Source organism: Phodopus roborovskii, unplaced genomic scaffold (assembly GCF_943737965.1).
Source record: "Phodopus roborovskii unplaced genomic scaffold, PHOROB, whole genome shotgun sequence".
Lineage (NCBI taxonomy): Eukaryota > Metazoa > Chordata > Mammalia > Rodentia > Cricetidae > Phodopus > Phodopus roborovskii.
In genome coordinates this window covers 33,738,602-33,756,903 of record NW_026126517.1, presented here as the reverse complement: position 1 = coordinate 33,756,903, position 18,302 = coordinate 33,738,602, and the positions used below count along the sequence as shown (strand labels likewise).

The following is an 18,302-nucleotide window of genomic DNA, read 5'->3' as shown; positions in this document are numbered from 1 at the left end:
AGACTGAGCCAAGAGGATTTCCATAATCTCTTGGAAAATAAATATGTATGTATATATAAAGTTCAAACCATTTAGAGCAGGGGAGATGGTCAATGGGCAAAGATACTCTGACTACCTCAATTTGATCCCTGGAACCTATGTAAAATGCTGGCATGCATTTGTAATCCCAATCAATACTCATGGAAGAGGTAAGAGGTGGAGAAAGGAGAACAGCCTGGAAACCAAGCAGTCATCTGGAATATACAGCATGACAGACAAAAAGGAACAGAACCTATCTTAACAAGGCACAGTGAGAACTGTCCTCTGACCTCTACCTGTGCACCACAGCAGGCAAGTACTAATGTACATACATGTACTAAATTGTTTTCTAAAAATAAAGAAATTTAAAAATCAGTTAAAAAAATTCAATACTAATAAAGACAGCACTATGTATGCATAATAGCAGTTTAGCAAAAACTACTGAACCTACTGAACTCCTGAATATTAGGGAGATATCATTGGTTGTACCCAGAATCTGAGACATGAGTTAAATTAACAATTCAAAAGCCTAGGTCATCCTGTATTCACTCAACCACCAACTAGGTGGGCCCAGGAATTTGCATCTAGAAACTAGTGCACAACTTTGAATTTAGCAATTTACAGGGCAAAGTTACAGCATGTTTGAACAAAGAACAGTTTGAATTACCTCTTTCAGGCTTTTAATGCTTGTTTCCTGTATATTTTACCAACTCTCAGTCTTTCTGTAATCTAATTTCAAATTTCAGAGATTCTGTCTGCTACCAATTTTTTTTTTTCTTCACACAAGTGCCTCATGTAGCCCAAGCTGGGCTCCTACTACCAGTATAGCCATCACTGGGCCTGAACTACTGAGCCTTTTGCCTCTTCCTCTTCAAAATTGAGATCACAGTCATGCTCCATAACATCCAGCAGTTCAGGTTTTTGGTTAGGGTAAAAACATCAAGAAAAAATGTGCTGGCAGATAAAAGAAACAGATCCTTAGAAACTCCTAATGTATAAGTAGGATCTTTCAGATACAGCATAGCAAATTAACATTATGGCGTTTCAACTGTTTTCTTCAGTCAGTACCTATTTTCAAGTAGTAGTTGAGACTGAATGTGTTAATATGTATAAAGTACTATGAACAGGACCTAGAATATGAAGGGTTTCTATTAACTGTTTTTTGTGATTACTGTTATTTACAACACCCTAATATTTGCATATTGCAGGTCATAGCTGTTTTAATGGGGTAGGTTGTCACTGGTTAACAGGTAGAAAGCACGTACTATGAAGAGTATCCCTACAAAGCCAATGCTTCTTACTCCACTCTGAAAGAAAGACTGGCAGGACAGCATTTGTGGGTGTCTCTGGAAGCAAGACCCCTTTGGTACTGTGCAGACTTGAGAATATACCAAGAGATCCCATCCCCATCTTGGAGAATGTCACCAATTCTCTCATCTTTCAAGTCCACTACAAGGAACATGAGCTCAAGGTCAATTTACCTAAGCTGGGTGAGGTAGTAAATGCCTTAAAGGCTCGGCCCTTGGGAGACTAAGGTAGGAGAATTGCCATGAGTTCAAGAACAGTCTAGGCTATATGGTAAGATCCCATCTCAAACAAACAAAACACACAAATAAAACAAAACCATGAACTGTCCTAGTTTTAAAACAAATTATACTCTGAAAGGAGAAGAACAACAATAACAAGAAAAACCCTAAAGTCCATCCCTGATACTGTCAGGAGACTTTATAAGTGGATCAGTTTGGGTTACAGTTTCAGAGCAAATCACTGTACTCCTCTGGACCTCACCTTTCTCATTTATACATTGTATTATTATATCATTATATAATATACATATGTGTGTGTGTGTGTGTGTGGTGTGTGTGTATACACATTTCTCATTTATAATTAGGTGAAAGACACCCGGTGAGGTAGCATATATATGTCTGTCTGTAATCCTAACACTGGAGAAATGGGAGAAGGATGTGTAGAAGAGACAGAGGATATTCATGAGAATTGTCAAGTTTCAGTGAAGTAACCTAAGAGACAAAGCACTTAGCACTAAAATTGTCATACAACAAGCATTCAGTTGATACTGGTACCTTTATCCAAAGCTAAGGCCATAGCCACAGAAATGGCAGGTGCCTCTCAGAACTAAGTCTCAGATTTTCGAGCTCTGAATCCCTCCCTGCCGCCCCATCTGTCCAGAACCAGGTCCTGGACTTCCTTCTCACCTTCCCAATCCCAGACTGCTAAATTGATGAAGCTAAAAGGGTTTAATCATGTTGGTATATTTATATGTAAATACAAAACTGTACCACTATAAGATATTGAATATGAACATTACAATTATTTACTGAATCTGACTCAGTTCATTGATGTTAAATACAAAATGAAATGATTGTAAAAAATAAGAATATACACATTCAGAGATCTTATTACAGTATAAAATTATTGGGTCTGACCAGCTGCCAACCTCATCATCTGGAGTAGGGGAAGATTTGGGGGTTTAGTAGGGTTTTGCAGAAACATTGAGTATTGGGAACTCTTGATTCCATTCCTGGTAAATCAGACTGGGAAAAGATGGGAACAAGTTGGATGGGCAGGGGACCAGTGATTGCAAGGAACTAACTCATCCAGCCAAGGGGCTTATGTTTTATATGGACATAGAACCCATCCAGTTTGAGGTCTAGGATCTGGCAGGCTAGCAGGCAGGAAGAGCTGGACATCTCAGTAGACAAGGGAGAATTGCATAAAGAAATGAATCTTCCAACAAAAGAAAAAGGGGCCCCATTTTGTTCTCCCAGGAATGGAATAGTAGGTTCCTCTCATCCAGAATTCTCCTTCTTTCTTTCTTAAGACTTCGTACCGATTATTTTTGGCTTTGGCAGCTCTGTAAATTCATCTCTAGCCTTAGACCCCATTGCTGGGGTAATAAGACAGAGTCTGGAATCACAGTGGAGGTCTGTTCCCCAAATCAGCAAAGTAAACAGAGAATTTGTTAGATGAAGGACAACCCATGCTAAATTGAACCAGTGTTACCATAAGTCAGTATTTATGGCTCCAACAAGCATAGAGTCCAGGGGAAGGATGTCATTAAGGAAGAGGTCCGGTGGCACGGGAAAGTATGTGTTGTCTTCTGTCACTCTGCTGTCTGACAACACAAGCATGATCCCCAACCCCAGCTAGTCCAGACTAATCAGCAGCGTCCAAGAAGCAAGGATGCTGAGCTGCAACATGAAGCCCAGGAAACTTGTAGAGTATCTGTGTGTATATGTATTTATAGAATACGGCCATATTATCACATACAGTATATATTATATACACACATACATATGGATCCATACACAGAAGTGCACATAAGTACACGCGCGCACACACACACACAATGACAGAAAAGACTGGAATACACGCCCTATGTATAAACGTGCTTGGCACTCGGGACATTCTCTAGAATATGTAACTTGGTCAAGCTCTCTGGGCAGGAAGGTGAATGCTCACCAAACCTCCCTGTCAAATCCTAGCAAAGGGAAGGAGGAGACTTCTAGAAGAAGAATGGCGTTGGGAGATGGGGGTTCCTTCCCCACTTACCTCAGGGACCCTGGCAAAAATCAATAGCCACAATTTGGTTTTTATAAGGCACAGTTCAATAGCAGGTGCTAGGAATTAAGAACACATTGCTGCTGGCCCTTTCTAGTGGCAATTTCACCACATTTATCTAGCCAAAGGGAAAGGCTGCCTTGCGTGCACATGTGCGCTAGGAGACACAAAGAGTTTGATCCATGGCTTCAGAGTAACTGATGGCAACCTATAGGCTCAGCGGTGTCCAGGGTAACTTAAGGAAGGCTGGCCAGCAAGTGGAAATTCATGGAACAGTTATTGACCCTCCATGGCCAACAGGCTGTGACCAGAGGGAACCATGCCTTCCTTCTCAGCAAACTCCAGAATGGCCTTGTAGCAAAAGTAGTACTGCTCAGGGGTCTGGATACTGAAGGCCCTCTGTGTCCTCATTCGAGACACTGTCTGGAACACATTAAGGGTGCCAAGCTCTTCCAGCTGTGCCAGGCAGATGTCCAATGAGCAGAAGGTACCTGAGGAAGGAAGGAAATAGTCACATGAGTCTACCTCCCGATATTCTTCCTTTAAGCAAATCACCTTACAAGACTAGGTGAATTAATTCAAAGGCAAAGGGTCTGATGGCAGGACTTAAGCCTAAAAGTATCACAGAGAGTACTAAAAGGCCAGAGAAATGGTAGTCTCCTGTTTCTCAGGATATACATGGGGGTTACAAAAAGAGTAAGCAGGTAGGTGACAAAGAGGAACTTCCTGCTTCAATACCATTAAGAGCAACAGTACTTCCACTCCCAATTTCCAGAGCTTATACTCTCCAGAGGTCTACCACAGATAAGTTTTTCATGATTTTCCTCTCCAAGAGACCTCTGAACTAGTAAAGCCAGCAGCGCATACAGCACACACATCTTTAAGCCAAAGCTGTTAACCAGCTCCATAATGAAGAACACAGGAGCCAAGCAAGATGGCACAAATTCATAATCCCATGATTTGGGAGGCTAAAGCAAAAGATTTGCTGTGAATCCCAAGTCAGGCTGGACCTCACAGTAAGACTTAGTCTAAAATATAGGAGGGGAAGGAAGGGGAGGGAAGGGGAAAGACAAGACCAGCACAGGGAAGAGAGGCCCCCAGGAGAGGGCCAGCCAATCTCTCTGGGGACCACAATCACAGTGATGACAGAGTTGTCAAGGTGAGAAGACCATGACAATGAAATGTATAAAACAAATCCTAGAACTCAGCTTGTAAATTATATACATTGGCAAGCAGTATCCCCAGGCTGAGGAATACAAATGGACATTAAAGAGTGATTATCATAGCATCATAGCAGTTTGCCACCAAGGGATTGAATGTGTTCTTCCTCCAATCACAGACATGCCCCATGCATTTAGTTCCTCCTGTCCACACTACTGCTACCAATAAGAGGTACAGTACCTGTCCTGCCGATGCCTGCACTGCAATGAACCACAATGGGTGGCTCAGGGCACTGCCCTTTGGACCGGGCTCCCAAGCTGCCGACAGCCAGACTCTGCTGGTTTCTGACCACTCTCAAAAAGTCAATGAGGGAAGCTGCTGAGGAAGGGACACCATAATCTGGCCAGCTTAGGAACTGGAAGTGGGTCACCTGGCGTTTCTGCCGCTCCTTACATTAAAAAAAGAAGCAAAAGTTAATGCCATCATTCTTGCCTACTCTGATGACCCTGGTCTTTTGAAGGTTCTTAACACCTTAGCATTTGTACCAACCCACTCCTGTCTTCTGCTCCCACCTTTCATCACAATTACTTCTCTACCTCAAACCCAAAGGAAGGGCTAAATGTATTGGGAAGGCAGATTCCTATATTGTAGGGCCCACATTTCTTGTTTATTTTTGTAGTTAAAAAAAAAAAAAAAAAGAGTTTTGTTTTGTTTTGTTTTGTTTTTTTGCCAGAGAAATGGTCTTCCCCAGGAAGATCATACCAGCTAGGTGTCCAAAAAGTCAGTTCTACAAACTTAATACAAGTAGATATATGGACTCAACAGGTTATATTTAGGAATATGTATGTATGTATGTATGTATGTATGTATGTATGTATGTACGTATGTGTATATGTATACATATGCATATATATACAAATATGTATTTGCATATAACAACTAGTGAAGAAAAGAAGCTGCGTTTGAAGAACAAGGAAGGTTTGGAGGAAAGAAAGGAAAAGGAGAAATGCTGTAATTAAATTATGCTTAAAAAAAATTGCCAGGCATGGTGGGGCATAGCGCTAAACCCCAGAATGTAGGAAGCAGAGGCAGGCATATAGATTTCTATGAGTTTCAGCCCAGCCTGTTTTTTTATATAGTGCGCTCTAGGTTAAACAAAGCTTCATAGTGAGAGGTGATGTCTCAAAATAAAACAATAACACATTTATCTACTTATTGACTTATTTCATTTGTATGTATGCATCTCTGTGTATGAGTGTATGTACATATGTACACATGAAAGCCCAAGGAGGACGTATCAGGGCCTGTTCCTTTGAGGAATTTTCTCTGAAACTGGAGCTCACGTATGGTCAGTTAGGCTATAAGCCAGAAAACCCAGGAATCTGTTTTTGTTTATGTAGCCCTGGAACTCACTCATAGGCCAGATATCCACCTGCCTTTTCTTGCTGAATGCTGGTATTAAAAGTATGCATTAGCACCTTCAATGAGAATCTCTAAAGGAGCTTCCTACTTTAAAGAAACTGAGAAAATAGAAAGCTTCATTTACCTCTGTGTTGTGAATTTCTAGAGTCGTTTTCTTATAATGGTTCATGTTCTCCACTCCTAGATTAGTCACCGTGAGGAAGCCAAATCGGACTCGAGAGTCTTTTTCTAAAGGCCAGTATTGGCCACATTTTCTCCTGCCACCTTCCTCAAAGCTGAAGACAAACAGAGCAAGTTTAGCCTTCAATCTTCAACCAGCAATAAGCTGCTTCCCACCACAAACTGCTGAGCTCCTAGGCAGCAATATCATCTCACTGCTCCTGAAGTCTACCAATGATGCTCAGCGGAAAAAGAAGGAAATCTCTCCATTTTAAACAGATGTTTACACAGCTAAAGTTCCTACATGTGTCTGATTGGCAGACATGCATGGTGCATTGACTATATCACTTACCTGAGATAATGCAGCAAAAACATAGTAGGAACCAGACCTAAGCCATGGCTCAACTTCTACTCCACTAAGGGCCCTTGGCTGACACAGGACTGGGAAAGACAACTCCTGGATATGACTAGGAGGTCCATAGACTTCATCTCAACATTTCTCTCAGTAGCCTCAGGACACTTTAATTTGGTAATACTCTTAACTACAGGTGGCTGTTAACAGTGCCCTGAGGAAGGGAATTGAGCAAACATCCATCCATCCTTCCTTCCTTCTTCTCTCCCTTTCTTTCTTTATTTGAGACTGGGTTTCGTTGTGTAGTCCTGGCCATCCTAGAACTCCCTCTGAAGATGAGGCTGGCCTTAAACACAGAGAGCTGGCTTAAAGGCATGCACTACCACTGCCCAGCCGTCATCTTTTCATTCTTCCACATCTAAAGTAAGTTATAATTAGTGGTGAAACTAACAAAAAATGAAATTCCTTAAATTAGGCAGAATTGCCAATTTTCAAAAACAACCCTTCATTCAGAACTTCCTGCCTCATGTTTTAACTCTCTTTTTTGTGATCAATTACAGGTAGAGATATGAATGAAGAGGAAAGCAGTCAAAGAAAGCAGGAAATGAAAAGCAATGGGGACTGGTAATTCAGCAGCCAGGAAGACATCTTTCCTCTCTAGTCAAGAGCCAGCTTTAAGCTGACCTGCTCCTGCTTCACTGCATTTCCTTTAGTGAGTAAGGCAGGAACCCCAGGATAGGCTTTAAATAGCACTGGGTCTTTAGAATTAGGGATTAAATATCTGCAATGCTAGCCCTTTCTCCACCATGCATTAGCATGTTAACTAGAGATGTCATGGCTTTCTTAGTTACTCAATCTTAGGGTCAGGGTAGAGGCAGGACGTCTATGGAAAAGAGAAGACTAACTCACCGGGTGGTCATTACAATCACCAAAACTTTTTGCTCCCAAACCATGAGCCAGAAGTCACGATATGTATTCTCCAAAGGGCCTGGAATGAAAGGAGAAGACAAAGAACAGGCCCTTCAGAAACATATCTGTCTTTCTTACAAATAGTAGCTCCAAAGAACAGATGTGACTCCTTGCTTTTTGCATTTTTTTCTGTTGTTATTGTTTTTCTGAGATACATCTCTCATAGACTCAGATCACTCCAGTATGACCCTGCACTCACTCCTGTTCCTCTGGTCTCCACCTCCCAAGTGCTGCAATTACAAGTATTCATGTGAGCCACCACACACAGTGCCTATTCCTGTCTCTGCTTATGCAGACAGATCCTCACCAACCATAACATCTCTGCATGTGTGAGTATTAGAAACAGAATGATGGGGCTGGAGAGATGGCTCAGCAGCTCAAAACTCACACTGTTCTTGCAGAGGACCTGAATTCAGTTCCCAGCACCTATGTCAGGTGCCTCACAGTCTGCAACTCCACCTCCAAGGGACCTAATGCCCTCTCTGGCATCCACAAGAACCTGCATTCACATGCATATACCCACACACAAACACATACACATACACATAATTAAAAATAAAGTAAGGCAGAGCTGGAGAGACCAGTGGTTAAGGCCACTTGTTGATCTTGCAAAGGAACTAGGTTGAATTCCAAGCACCCAGGACAGCTAAGAGCAACTGTTAACACTAGTTCCGGAGTATCTGATGCCCTCTTCTGGTCTCTGAGGGCACTGCATGCATGTGGTGCTACATATACAAGTAAGCAAAACAACTATACACATAAAAGAAAAATAAAATTTTAAAGATAAGTAAAACAAATCTTCACCAAAAATAGAAACAGAATGGTCACATTATAAATATGTCCCAGTGAGCCATAGGTAGGAGCATTGTTAAATACCCACACAGTGCCTGAGCCATAGAGCCTCAGCCATCTATAGTCACTATTAGAGTACCTGTCTGTTTCTACTTCACCAAACCCTCAGCCTCATAGCACATTAACTACTAAACCATGTCTCAAATCCCTCCTTTTATCCTTCAACTTACTTATATACTTACCTTCCCTCCTTCCCTTTCCTTTTCTGAGACAGTGTCTTACTGTGTAGCTCAGACAGCCCTCAAACTTAGGATCTTCCTGCCTCAGTTGCCATTGTGAAGAGATAGGCATGTACCAACCTGCCCAGATTTGTTTCACAATTTTCTTATCTCTAATATGACTTCTAGTATTCTTTGTTAAAATTATTATCACCACTGTTATTTTTGTTAGTAACTGGGGGCAGGGGGTGCCATGGTGCACATGGTGATGTCACAGGACCCTAATGCTAAGAACTTGTATTTGACCCCATCTTATAGGGGTCCGGGAGATGTGTGTCAGGTCACCAGGCCTGTACCATAAGCACCTTTACTATATGAGCATTCTCAACCACCAAATACTGGCATTTTAAATCATTTACTCTTCTAAAAAGTTGAAGTCGCCTTTAACACACCCATTGGCATCATCTCCCAGAAGTTGTTAAGTGGATTCTTGTAATTTTTTTGCCCTTGGAATGTTTTTGTTTTTACCCTTTAATCCCTGCCATCTCCCCTGTTCTTCACACTGTTTCACTGCTATGAGGACTTTATCGTTTTTTGTTTTTTTTTTTTTTTTTTTTCTAAATTACTAGTACCATTTTACTATATTTTTTCTGAGTCTCTTTCCTCTTGTAGTCTAATCCTAAACAATAGCTTCATCATAATACAGCACTGTATCTTTCTGACACTATTCCTTTCTACTGTCTCCCTCGCCTATGATACCATTCCATTTTTATCCATTTTTTAAAGATTTATTTTGTTTCTGTTTATGTGTATGTGTGTGCTTGTCTGTAGGAGTGCATTCCAAATATGAGTGGGTACCTGCAGGTCAGAAGAGGGTGTCCCTAGACCTGGAGTTACAGGAGCCTCCCATATCATTACTAGGAACCTGGAGAGCAGCACATGCTGAGCCATCTCTCCAGCCCATCTTTTGTTTTGTTTTGTTTTTTGGGTTTTTTTTTTTTTTTGTTTTGTTTTGTTTTGTTTTGTTAGTTTTTTTGAGACAGTGTTTCTGTGTGTAACAGCCCTTGCTGTCCTGGATCTCACTCTGTAGACCAGGCTGGCCTCGAATTCAAAGATACCTGCCTGCCTCTGTCTCCCAACTGTTGGGATTAAAGGCTTGAGGCACACGTCACCACGGCCCCTGAGCCTCTCTATTTTTAAGTGTTGAATCTTCCTCCAGGCTCTCTTTGACCAGGACACTCAAAGGGACTTCCTCTCCCCTAAGCTCTGGATAACATGGCTGGTCCTAAATACTTTAACCATTTCAATTAGAGCCTCTTACATCAGACATTTAAGAAAATCCCCATTTCAGTAAATCGGGTGTGAAGGACAAATGACATTTGTGAAATTGTCCTTTTTTAATTAGAACATGCACAATGATGAGCACTCTACAACAACTCCTCAAGATGATTCTTTATGCCTCCAAGTGTTTTCCCTCTCCATTTTCAGAGAAGCAGGGTAATATCAAGGGTTAATTTGGGCCAGAAAGCCCACTGGTTCCCCTATCTCTGTGAAAAAAAAAAATTTTTTTTTTTTTTTGGTTTTTCGAGACAGGGTTTCTCTGTGTATCTCTGGCTGTTCTGGCACTCACTCTGTAGACCAGAGTGAACTCAGAGATCCACCTGGCTCTGCCTTCCGAGTGCTAGGATTAATGGCCTGAGCCACCACGCCTGAAATTATTTTTAAACTATCTTATTTTACATATCAAGCCCAGTTCCCTCTCCCTCCCATCTGCCCATCCCCCCCCCAACATCTCACCATTCCACCCCCACCTCCCCTCCCCATGCCCCAGAAAGTCTTTTAGTAAACACTAGCATTTTGTGTGTGACTGAAAAAGAGTGTGCATGTGTTCAAAAAAGCACTCACATATGCACACTGAAGGCACTGATAGACACCTGGTTTTGGATTTGGTGATATTTTTGTTTTGAAACAGGTTCTCTCACTGGGACCTGCCAATTAGGCTAGGTTGGATAATCCCTGAGCACAGGGGTCCTCCTGTCTCTGCTTCCCTAGTGCTGGGATAACAAGTGCCTGACAATAACACCCACACAGTGGCTCACCCCTATCCACTCCTCCAGGTCCAGGGGACCTGACACTATCTTCTGGCATCCATGGTCACAGCATGCATACACTTACATGCATGCAGGAAAAACACTCATACATGTAAAACAAAAATAAAATATTTTTTTAAAAATAAGAACAGAGACAAGGTGGAGGAACACCAGGCTAGTCTATAGTAAATCCAGACTTTATCTCAACAAAGCCAGACATATTGATAGACAGACAGACAGACAGACAGACAGACAGACAGACAGACAGAAATGGATAAAAGGATATTATTTCAGGGCTGGAGAGATGGCTGAGTGGTTAAGAACACTAGTTGTTCATTCATTCAGAGGATCTTGGTTCGGTTCCTGGCACCCACACAATGAAGGGCTCACAACCCCTGCAATTCCAGAAGACCAGATGCCCTCTTCTGACTTCTGTAGGAAGTGCATATATGTGGTGCACAGACATAAAAGCAAACAAAATACATATATACATACATACATACACACATATACTAAAAATAAGAAGGAAAATGATTTTAAATGATTTCATCTCAGGACAGAGAGAAGGCAGTATGGCCATTGCTAATGGTCTGAACATGGAATATTAAGTATATAAGAGTGTGTGGGACAGTGGAGGAATACTTGCTTGTCTTATGTAAGGCCCTGTGTTTGGTCATCACAATGGGAAGTAGGGGGAGTGGGATCTAATATATGTGAGAGGTACAAGTAGTAGCACTTGGATAAGGCCAGGGTTCAGAGATGCAGAAAAGTGTTTTTATTGCCTTCTTGATGTCCATATTATAGTAATACACATCTGTTGTGATAAAGATAAAATCATTCATTAACTCCTGGATCCAGTATGTTGCAGCATCTGCAAGACCTTATAGATATAGATGGCAGACTTATAGATACAGGCAAGTAAAATAGTTAATAAAATACGCCCCTCTCTCTCTCTCTCTCTCTCTCTCTCTCTCTCTCTCTCTCTCTCTTTCTCTCTCTCTCTCTCTCTCACACACACACACAATAGTAAGTCTTTTTTTAATGTCCCTTTCCATGACAAAAACAACAACTCCTGAGAGTGGAAGGATAGCTCAATAGTTATGAGTGCTAGTTGATCTTCCATAGGACCCAGGCATGATTCCCAGGGCCACCATAGTAGTTCACAACCATCTGTAACAGTTTCAAGGAATCCAACACCTCCTCTAGCTTCTTCTACTGGCACCACACATGCAAATATCATACAGACACACCTATGAGCCTACACATAAAATAAGATTTTCCCCAAGATAGGGTTTCCCTGTGTAATAGCTCTGGCTATACTAGCACTCTCTTTGTAGACCAGACTAGCCTCAAACACTAATATCCACCTGCCTCTGCCTCCTGAGTACAAGAATTAAAGGCATGTGCCACCACCAGCTGGTGTAAAATAGGGTTTTGTTTTGGTTTTGCTTTGCTGTTCGTTTGTTTATTTGTTTGTTTTTCAAGACAGGGTTTCTCTGGAGCTTTGGAGCCTGTCCTACAACTCACTATGTATGCCTCAAACTCACAGAGATCCACCTGCCTCTACCTTCCAAATGCTGGGATTAAAAGGCATGTGCCACCATTACCACTGCCATAAAATTATTTTAAAGTAACTCTTACAATTGCATTTGTTAGGGCTGGAGAGATGGCTCAATGGTTAAGAGCAATGACTGGTCTTCCAGGCATCCTGAGTTCAATTCCCAGTACCCAAATGATGGCTCACACCATCTATAATGAGATCTGGTGCCCTTTTGGTGCCCTCTTCTGCTGCAGGGATACATGCAGGCAGAACAGTGGATACATAATAAATAAATCCTATAAATAAGTAATCATTGCATCACATTGTATGTGAGTTGTGAGTACTGTAATTTAATGCATATTCTGTTCTTGGGTATTTAGATTCATCCTATGACATTACATATTTTTGTCAGTGCCTGGTTCTACAAAGAAGAAATTTTTTTTTCCTTTTTTGTCTTATTTATTTTTTAATGAATGAAGGTTCTGTCTACATGTGCATGCCAGAAGAGGGCATCAGATCCTACTTTAGTTGTAGCACCATGTAGTTACTGAGAAGTGAACTTAGGACCTCTGGAAGAGCAGCCAGTGCTCTAACCACTAAACCATCTCACCAGACCTGCAAAGAGTTCCAATATCATGAGAAGAAATTCTAATATCATAAGATGTCAGACAAGCTGGACATGCCCATAATCCCAGTACTTGAGAGGAAGAGGCAGCAAACATGAGGAATTCAAATTCATTCTTAACTATATAAGGAGTTACAGATAAGCCTTGGTTACATAAGACCCCTTTGCAAACCACAAAATCAAAATAAAAGATGTTAGGAAAGCTGGGTATGATGGATCATGCCTATAATCTCCAGGGGGAGATTATAATTAGTACTTGGGAGACTGGGACAGGAGGATAACTATCCCAAAACAAACAACAAAAACATCATGGAGCTAGGGATTGCTTAGTTGGCAATGTGCTTACTGTGTGAAGACCTGAGCTGATTCCTAGTACCCAACATCTCTACAGCACAGCACCACAACTCTGCTACAGTCACAGGTGTTTAACACACATTCAAGAGGTTCCAAACCAACAAGGGCTGCACAGGGTTGGAGAAATGGCTCATTGGGTAAAAGTTCTTGCCACACAAGCATGAGGACCTCAAATCAAATTCCAGGAACTCACATGAAAAATATAGGCATGAATGTACAATAGAACTCTAGCACTTGGGGGGAAGGGCAGGTCTTTAGAGCTAGCTGACCAGCAGCCTAGATCCAAGTTCAGTGAGAGACCCTGTGTCAAAGCAATACGGTGGAGGAAGATAGAGCAAGTCACCTGACATCCTCCTCTAGATCTGCCCACACAAAAAATAAACATCCTCACACATGTCCATATACCACACACACAAAAGTAGATGTCTCTATAGGTAAATTTAGTGGTTCACTTTGACAGAGAAGACCAACCCATTGAAATGGCTATGAGAACTTGTGAGCTGGGCATGGATTCACATTCTGGTTCTGCCACTGGCAGGTTATGTTCAAGGTCACACAACCAACTAAGCTAAACACAAAAACAAAAACAAAACAACAAAAAAAAACTGCTGGCAAGCAATAACATTATAGATTTACATCTCTAGTTTTTCTCTTTGTTGTGAGTTCCCATGCATGTCTGGAACTGAAACTCCAAACTTATCTGTTCTCTTCAACTACTAAACTTTATGAAAGACTGGGATTTTAGTGGTGACAACACATTTCCTTAAAAAATGATGCCATCTTCACCAACCCCATATCTAACAGAGGGCTAATCTCCCAAATATACAAAGAACTCAAGAAACCAAATCAAACTACCCTATAACCCAATTAAAAAATGGATACAGATCTAAACAGAATTCTCAACAGAACAATCTCAAATGGCAGAATGACACTTAAGGAAATGCTCAACATCCTTAGTCATCAGGGAAATGCAAATCAAAACAACTTTGAGATTCCATCTTACACCAATCAGAATGGTTAAGATAAAAAACACCGATGACAGCTTATCCTAGAGAGAATGTGGAAAAAGGGGAACACTCCTCCATTGCTGGTGGGAGTGAAAACTTGTACAGCTGCTGTGGGAATCAGTATGGTGGTTTCTCAGAAAATTAAGAATCAACCTACCTCAAAGACCCTGCAATACCACTTTTGGCCATATACCCAAAGGAGGCACACTCGCACCACAAGACATCTGCTCAACTATGTAGAGATGCCCCTTTACTGAAGAATGCAACAAAAAAATGGTATACTACTCAGAGGTAAGAAACAATGTCATCCAAAAATTCACAGGCAAATGGACAGAACTAGAAAAAAAAAAAAAAACATTTTGAGTGAGGTAACCCAGAACCAGAAAGGCAAATAATATGTACTCACTCATAAGTGGATACCAGACATAAAGCAAAGGATACCCAGCCTACAATCCACAACGCCAGAGAAGCTAGAACCCTCTTCCAGAAACAGATAGAAGCAGATGCAGAAATCCACAACTAACCACTGGGCTGAGCTCCTGGAGTACAATCAAAGTGAGGGAGGAGCAATAATATGAACAAAGCAGTCAAGACCATGATGGGGAAATCCTCAGAATCAGCTGACCCGAGCTAGTGAGAGATCACTGATTCAGGTCTGACAAATGGGTACCTGCACAAGATTGAACTAGACTCCCTTAATATAGGTGACCATGGTGCAGCCGGGACAACATATGAGGCCACTGGCAGTCGGTCCAAGATCTAACACTAATGCACAAACAGATGTAGTGGAGCCCATTCTATATGGAGAGATACCTTGCCCAGCCTGGACACAGGAATTTCGGGGGTGGGGAGGTGCCTGGACCTGATTCAATGAGATCATGGGTCAGGCTTAATAGACTTCCTAGGGGAGGCTTTTACTCTTTCTGAGGAGTATATGGGGTGGGGTGCAGAAGCAAAGGACAGAGGGGGAACTGGGATTGGAATGTAAAAAATTAGTAAAAAAAAAAAAAAAGATGCCATCTGAGTTGGGTATGGTACTGCACGCTTTTAATCCCAACACTGGGAAGGCAGAGGATGGGGAGAGCTCTTAAGTTCAAGGCCAGCCTCATCTACAAAGCAAGTTCCAGGACAGCTAGGGCTACACTGTGAAACAACAACAAAAAAGGGGGGAGGGATCATTTGGAGGCTGTAAATATGGCTCAATAGGTAATATGATTGTTGCTCAGTCCTGAGTACTAGAGTTTGGATCTTAGTACCTACATAAAAGCTGGACATGTGACTGGAAAGAGAGCTCAGTGATGAAGAACATGTGATTCCCAGCACCCATATGGGAGCTTACAACCACCTGTAACTCCAGATCCTGGTCCAGATCTGACACCATCTTCTGTTCTCTGCATACACCAGGCATGCACATGGTACACAGACTTAAATGCAGACCACTCACATGAATATTATTAATTAAAACTAGAAATCATCTGAAATAAGGAACCATATTCAGGTGGTACAAAAATCAACATGTAAGGCTAAAATAGCTTACCTTGAGTACCAATATAAGCATTCTTCTGCTTGTAGCCATCCATGAAACTGGCATTGATGTAATCTGTCTAATAATAAAAGGGAAACATTATTGCAAGTGCATGAATACATCATTTGGCTCACAAAATGATGTATATGCTGGGTAAGTTCAATGCAAGGTGTGGATATTCTCTTCCTGTCAAACAGAAAATGAAAAGTAACAGGACGGGGGGAAGGGGGAAGAAAAGTAACAGGGCTGGAGGCTAGATGACTCAGTGGTTAAGAACACTGACTGGATTTCCAGAGGACCCAGGTTCAATTCCCAGCAATCACATGGCAGCTGTAACTCCAGATCCAGAGGACGCAACACCGTATCAAAACACCAATATATGTAAAATAAAAATAAATATTAAAAAAAAAAAAGTAATAGGGCCAATTTAACATTGGGGGAAAATGTGAGTTACCTTTATTGGTAATGAAAGGGAGTAAAAAGTCAGGGGTATAGCTGAGTGGGAGAGGGCTTCTGTGGGTAACTGGTTTCACTCCAGCAAATGTAGTAGAACTAGATAGATGATTGACAGAGAGGTGGGTAGGTAGGTAGGTGGGTGAGTGGGTGGGTGGGTGGGTAGACAGACAGACAGAAGGTAGATAGCATATCATAGTGGCCCATTCATTAAATCATACACAAAAATTAAGTCCTACATAGTGTTATGCCTGCAATCCCAGCACTCAAAGTGGCAGAGGCTGGAGGATCACAACAAGTTCAAAGGCCACCCTGGCTACAATGGTAAGTTCTAAGCCAACATAGCTACATAGTGAGATCCTCTCTTTAAAAACAAACCATCTCAAAATAGAGCAAAGACCCAAAGAAAGGCATTAAGATGATTTAAGTTCTCAGAAGAAATCAAACAAGCCAGTAAAGAGCATTCCCTCCATGGTCTCTGCTGTAGTTGCTGCATCCGGTTCCTGCCTTGGCTTCCCCTGATGATGGGCTGTACAAGGAAACACAAGTCAAACTCTTCTCCTCAAGTTCTTTGAAGTCAGTGTTTATCATAGCAACAGAAGAACAAACTAATACAACCCTAAAACTACAGAAAACAAAATGAACAAACAAACAACATAACAGGCATGATGCCCTGGATTCAGTCCTCAGCATCATAAACAAACAAAACCTGCACACGATGGTGTGTACATGTAATCCTAGCCCTTAAGAGCTACAGGCAGGAGTTCAAGGTCACCCTGAACTACATCGTAAATTTGAGGACAACGGGGCTTATAGGTACCCTCCCAATAAACAAATAAGTCAGCAAATAATCAAAGCTGGTATTGTGGTAAATGCCTCTGAACCAAAATTCTAGACACTAAGAAAGGAAGCCAGCCTGGCTATTTAACAATATTCTACTTCAAGAAAAAAAAAAAAAAACAAAACAAAACAAAAGAAAAAAGAAAAAACAACATAAAAACATAAAAAAAAGAAAACTCAAGGGCAGGGACATAAATTTCCACTTACTGTGAAAACAGCTGCTGGTATTGTTTGTAGCAATGGAACTGCAAACTGGGTAATGATCTTCAGATTAACTACATGATAACTACAGTCATCCCATATACTGGGATTTACTCATTCTAAGTACCTGTGAATATACCCATTCACAGCATATTCCAATACCAGCATTTATATACAGGTGACTATATGATCTCCTGGTATACAGGGAGTCACTCACAAATATTTCTTAAAACTTGCTAAGCACTGTTCTGTACACTGGTGACAGACCAGTCCACCAAACAGGTAAAGACAGGTATTTTGGACTCAAGAAACCCAACTCAATCATTATACCCCACTCCTGAAGATAATAGAATGTATTAGGAAAATTTCAACAATTTCGGCAGTACTGTGAGGAAGCAGCTTAGCTAACTGTTAGGGAAGTAGAAAAAAAAAAAAAAAAAAAAAAAAAAAAAACTGTGCAAGAATCCTGGGCAGGGCTATGAATGCCTAAAAGAGAAGGGTCAAGAAAATCGGAAACCTTGAGCAACCACTTTTCTTAAAACTATCCTCAAACAAAATAAGGGCTAAAATATCAAGCCTTTATAATGTAAGTCTTGTTAAACAGATGCTCTTAATTTCCTTTACTTTGAAAGAGAGACTATATCCAATGCTAATTTGTGGGGAATAAGGAATTATTTGATTACATTTTTTGCCCCTCACATTTACCTCTGTGTGTGCTCACACAAACATGTGTACCACAGCACATATACGAAGGTTAAACGACAACTCCAGAAGTCATTTTTCCCCTTCTACCATGTGATTCTGGACATCAAAGTGAGGTTGTCAGGCTTGGCAACAAGTGCTTTGACCTGCTGAACCATCTAACCAGCCCAGGGTTTGGTTAATTTTACTCTACATTTTATTTTCTTTCAGAGGGTCTTGTTATACAGCCCAAGTGGGTTACAAACTCTTTAGTTCAAACTAGTAAAGAACTTGCCGTTCTCCTGCCTCAGTCTCC

At 41.3% G+C, this 18,302-nt stretch overlaps 1 protein-coding gene across 1 annotated transcript in view; it reads right to left on the bottom strand.

Annotated features, from left to right (window-relative positions):
- Window positions 1-2,272: 2,272 nt before the first annotated feature.
- The window catches only part of Ptpn9 (protein tyrosine phosphatase non-receptor type 9), a 71,974-nt gene continuing 55,944 nt past the window's right edge, over window positions 2,273-18,302 (bottom strand). The window contains exons 9-13 of the mRNA XM_051197530.1: window positions 15,824-15,890; window positions 7,601-7,679; window positions 6,305-6,455; window positions 4,999-5,206; window positions 2,273-4,088 (exon numbers count right to left, since the gene is read on the bottom strand). Of these exons, the coding sequence (XP_051053487.1) occupies window positions 3,874-4,088; window positions 4,999-5,206; window positions 6,305-6,455; window positions 7,601-7,679; window positions 15,824-15,890 (720 nt within the window). The 3' untranslated portion in view covers window positions 2,273-3,873. The remainder of the gene's footprint in view (window positions 4,089-4,998; window positions 5,207-6,304; window positions 6,456-7,600; window positions 7,680-15,823; window positions 15,891-18,302) is intronic.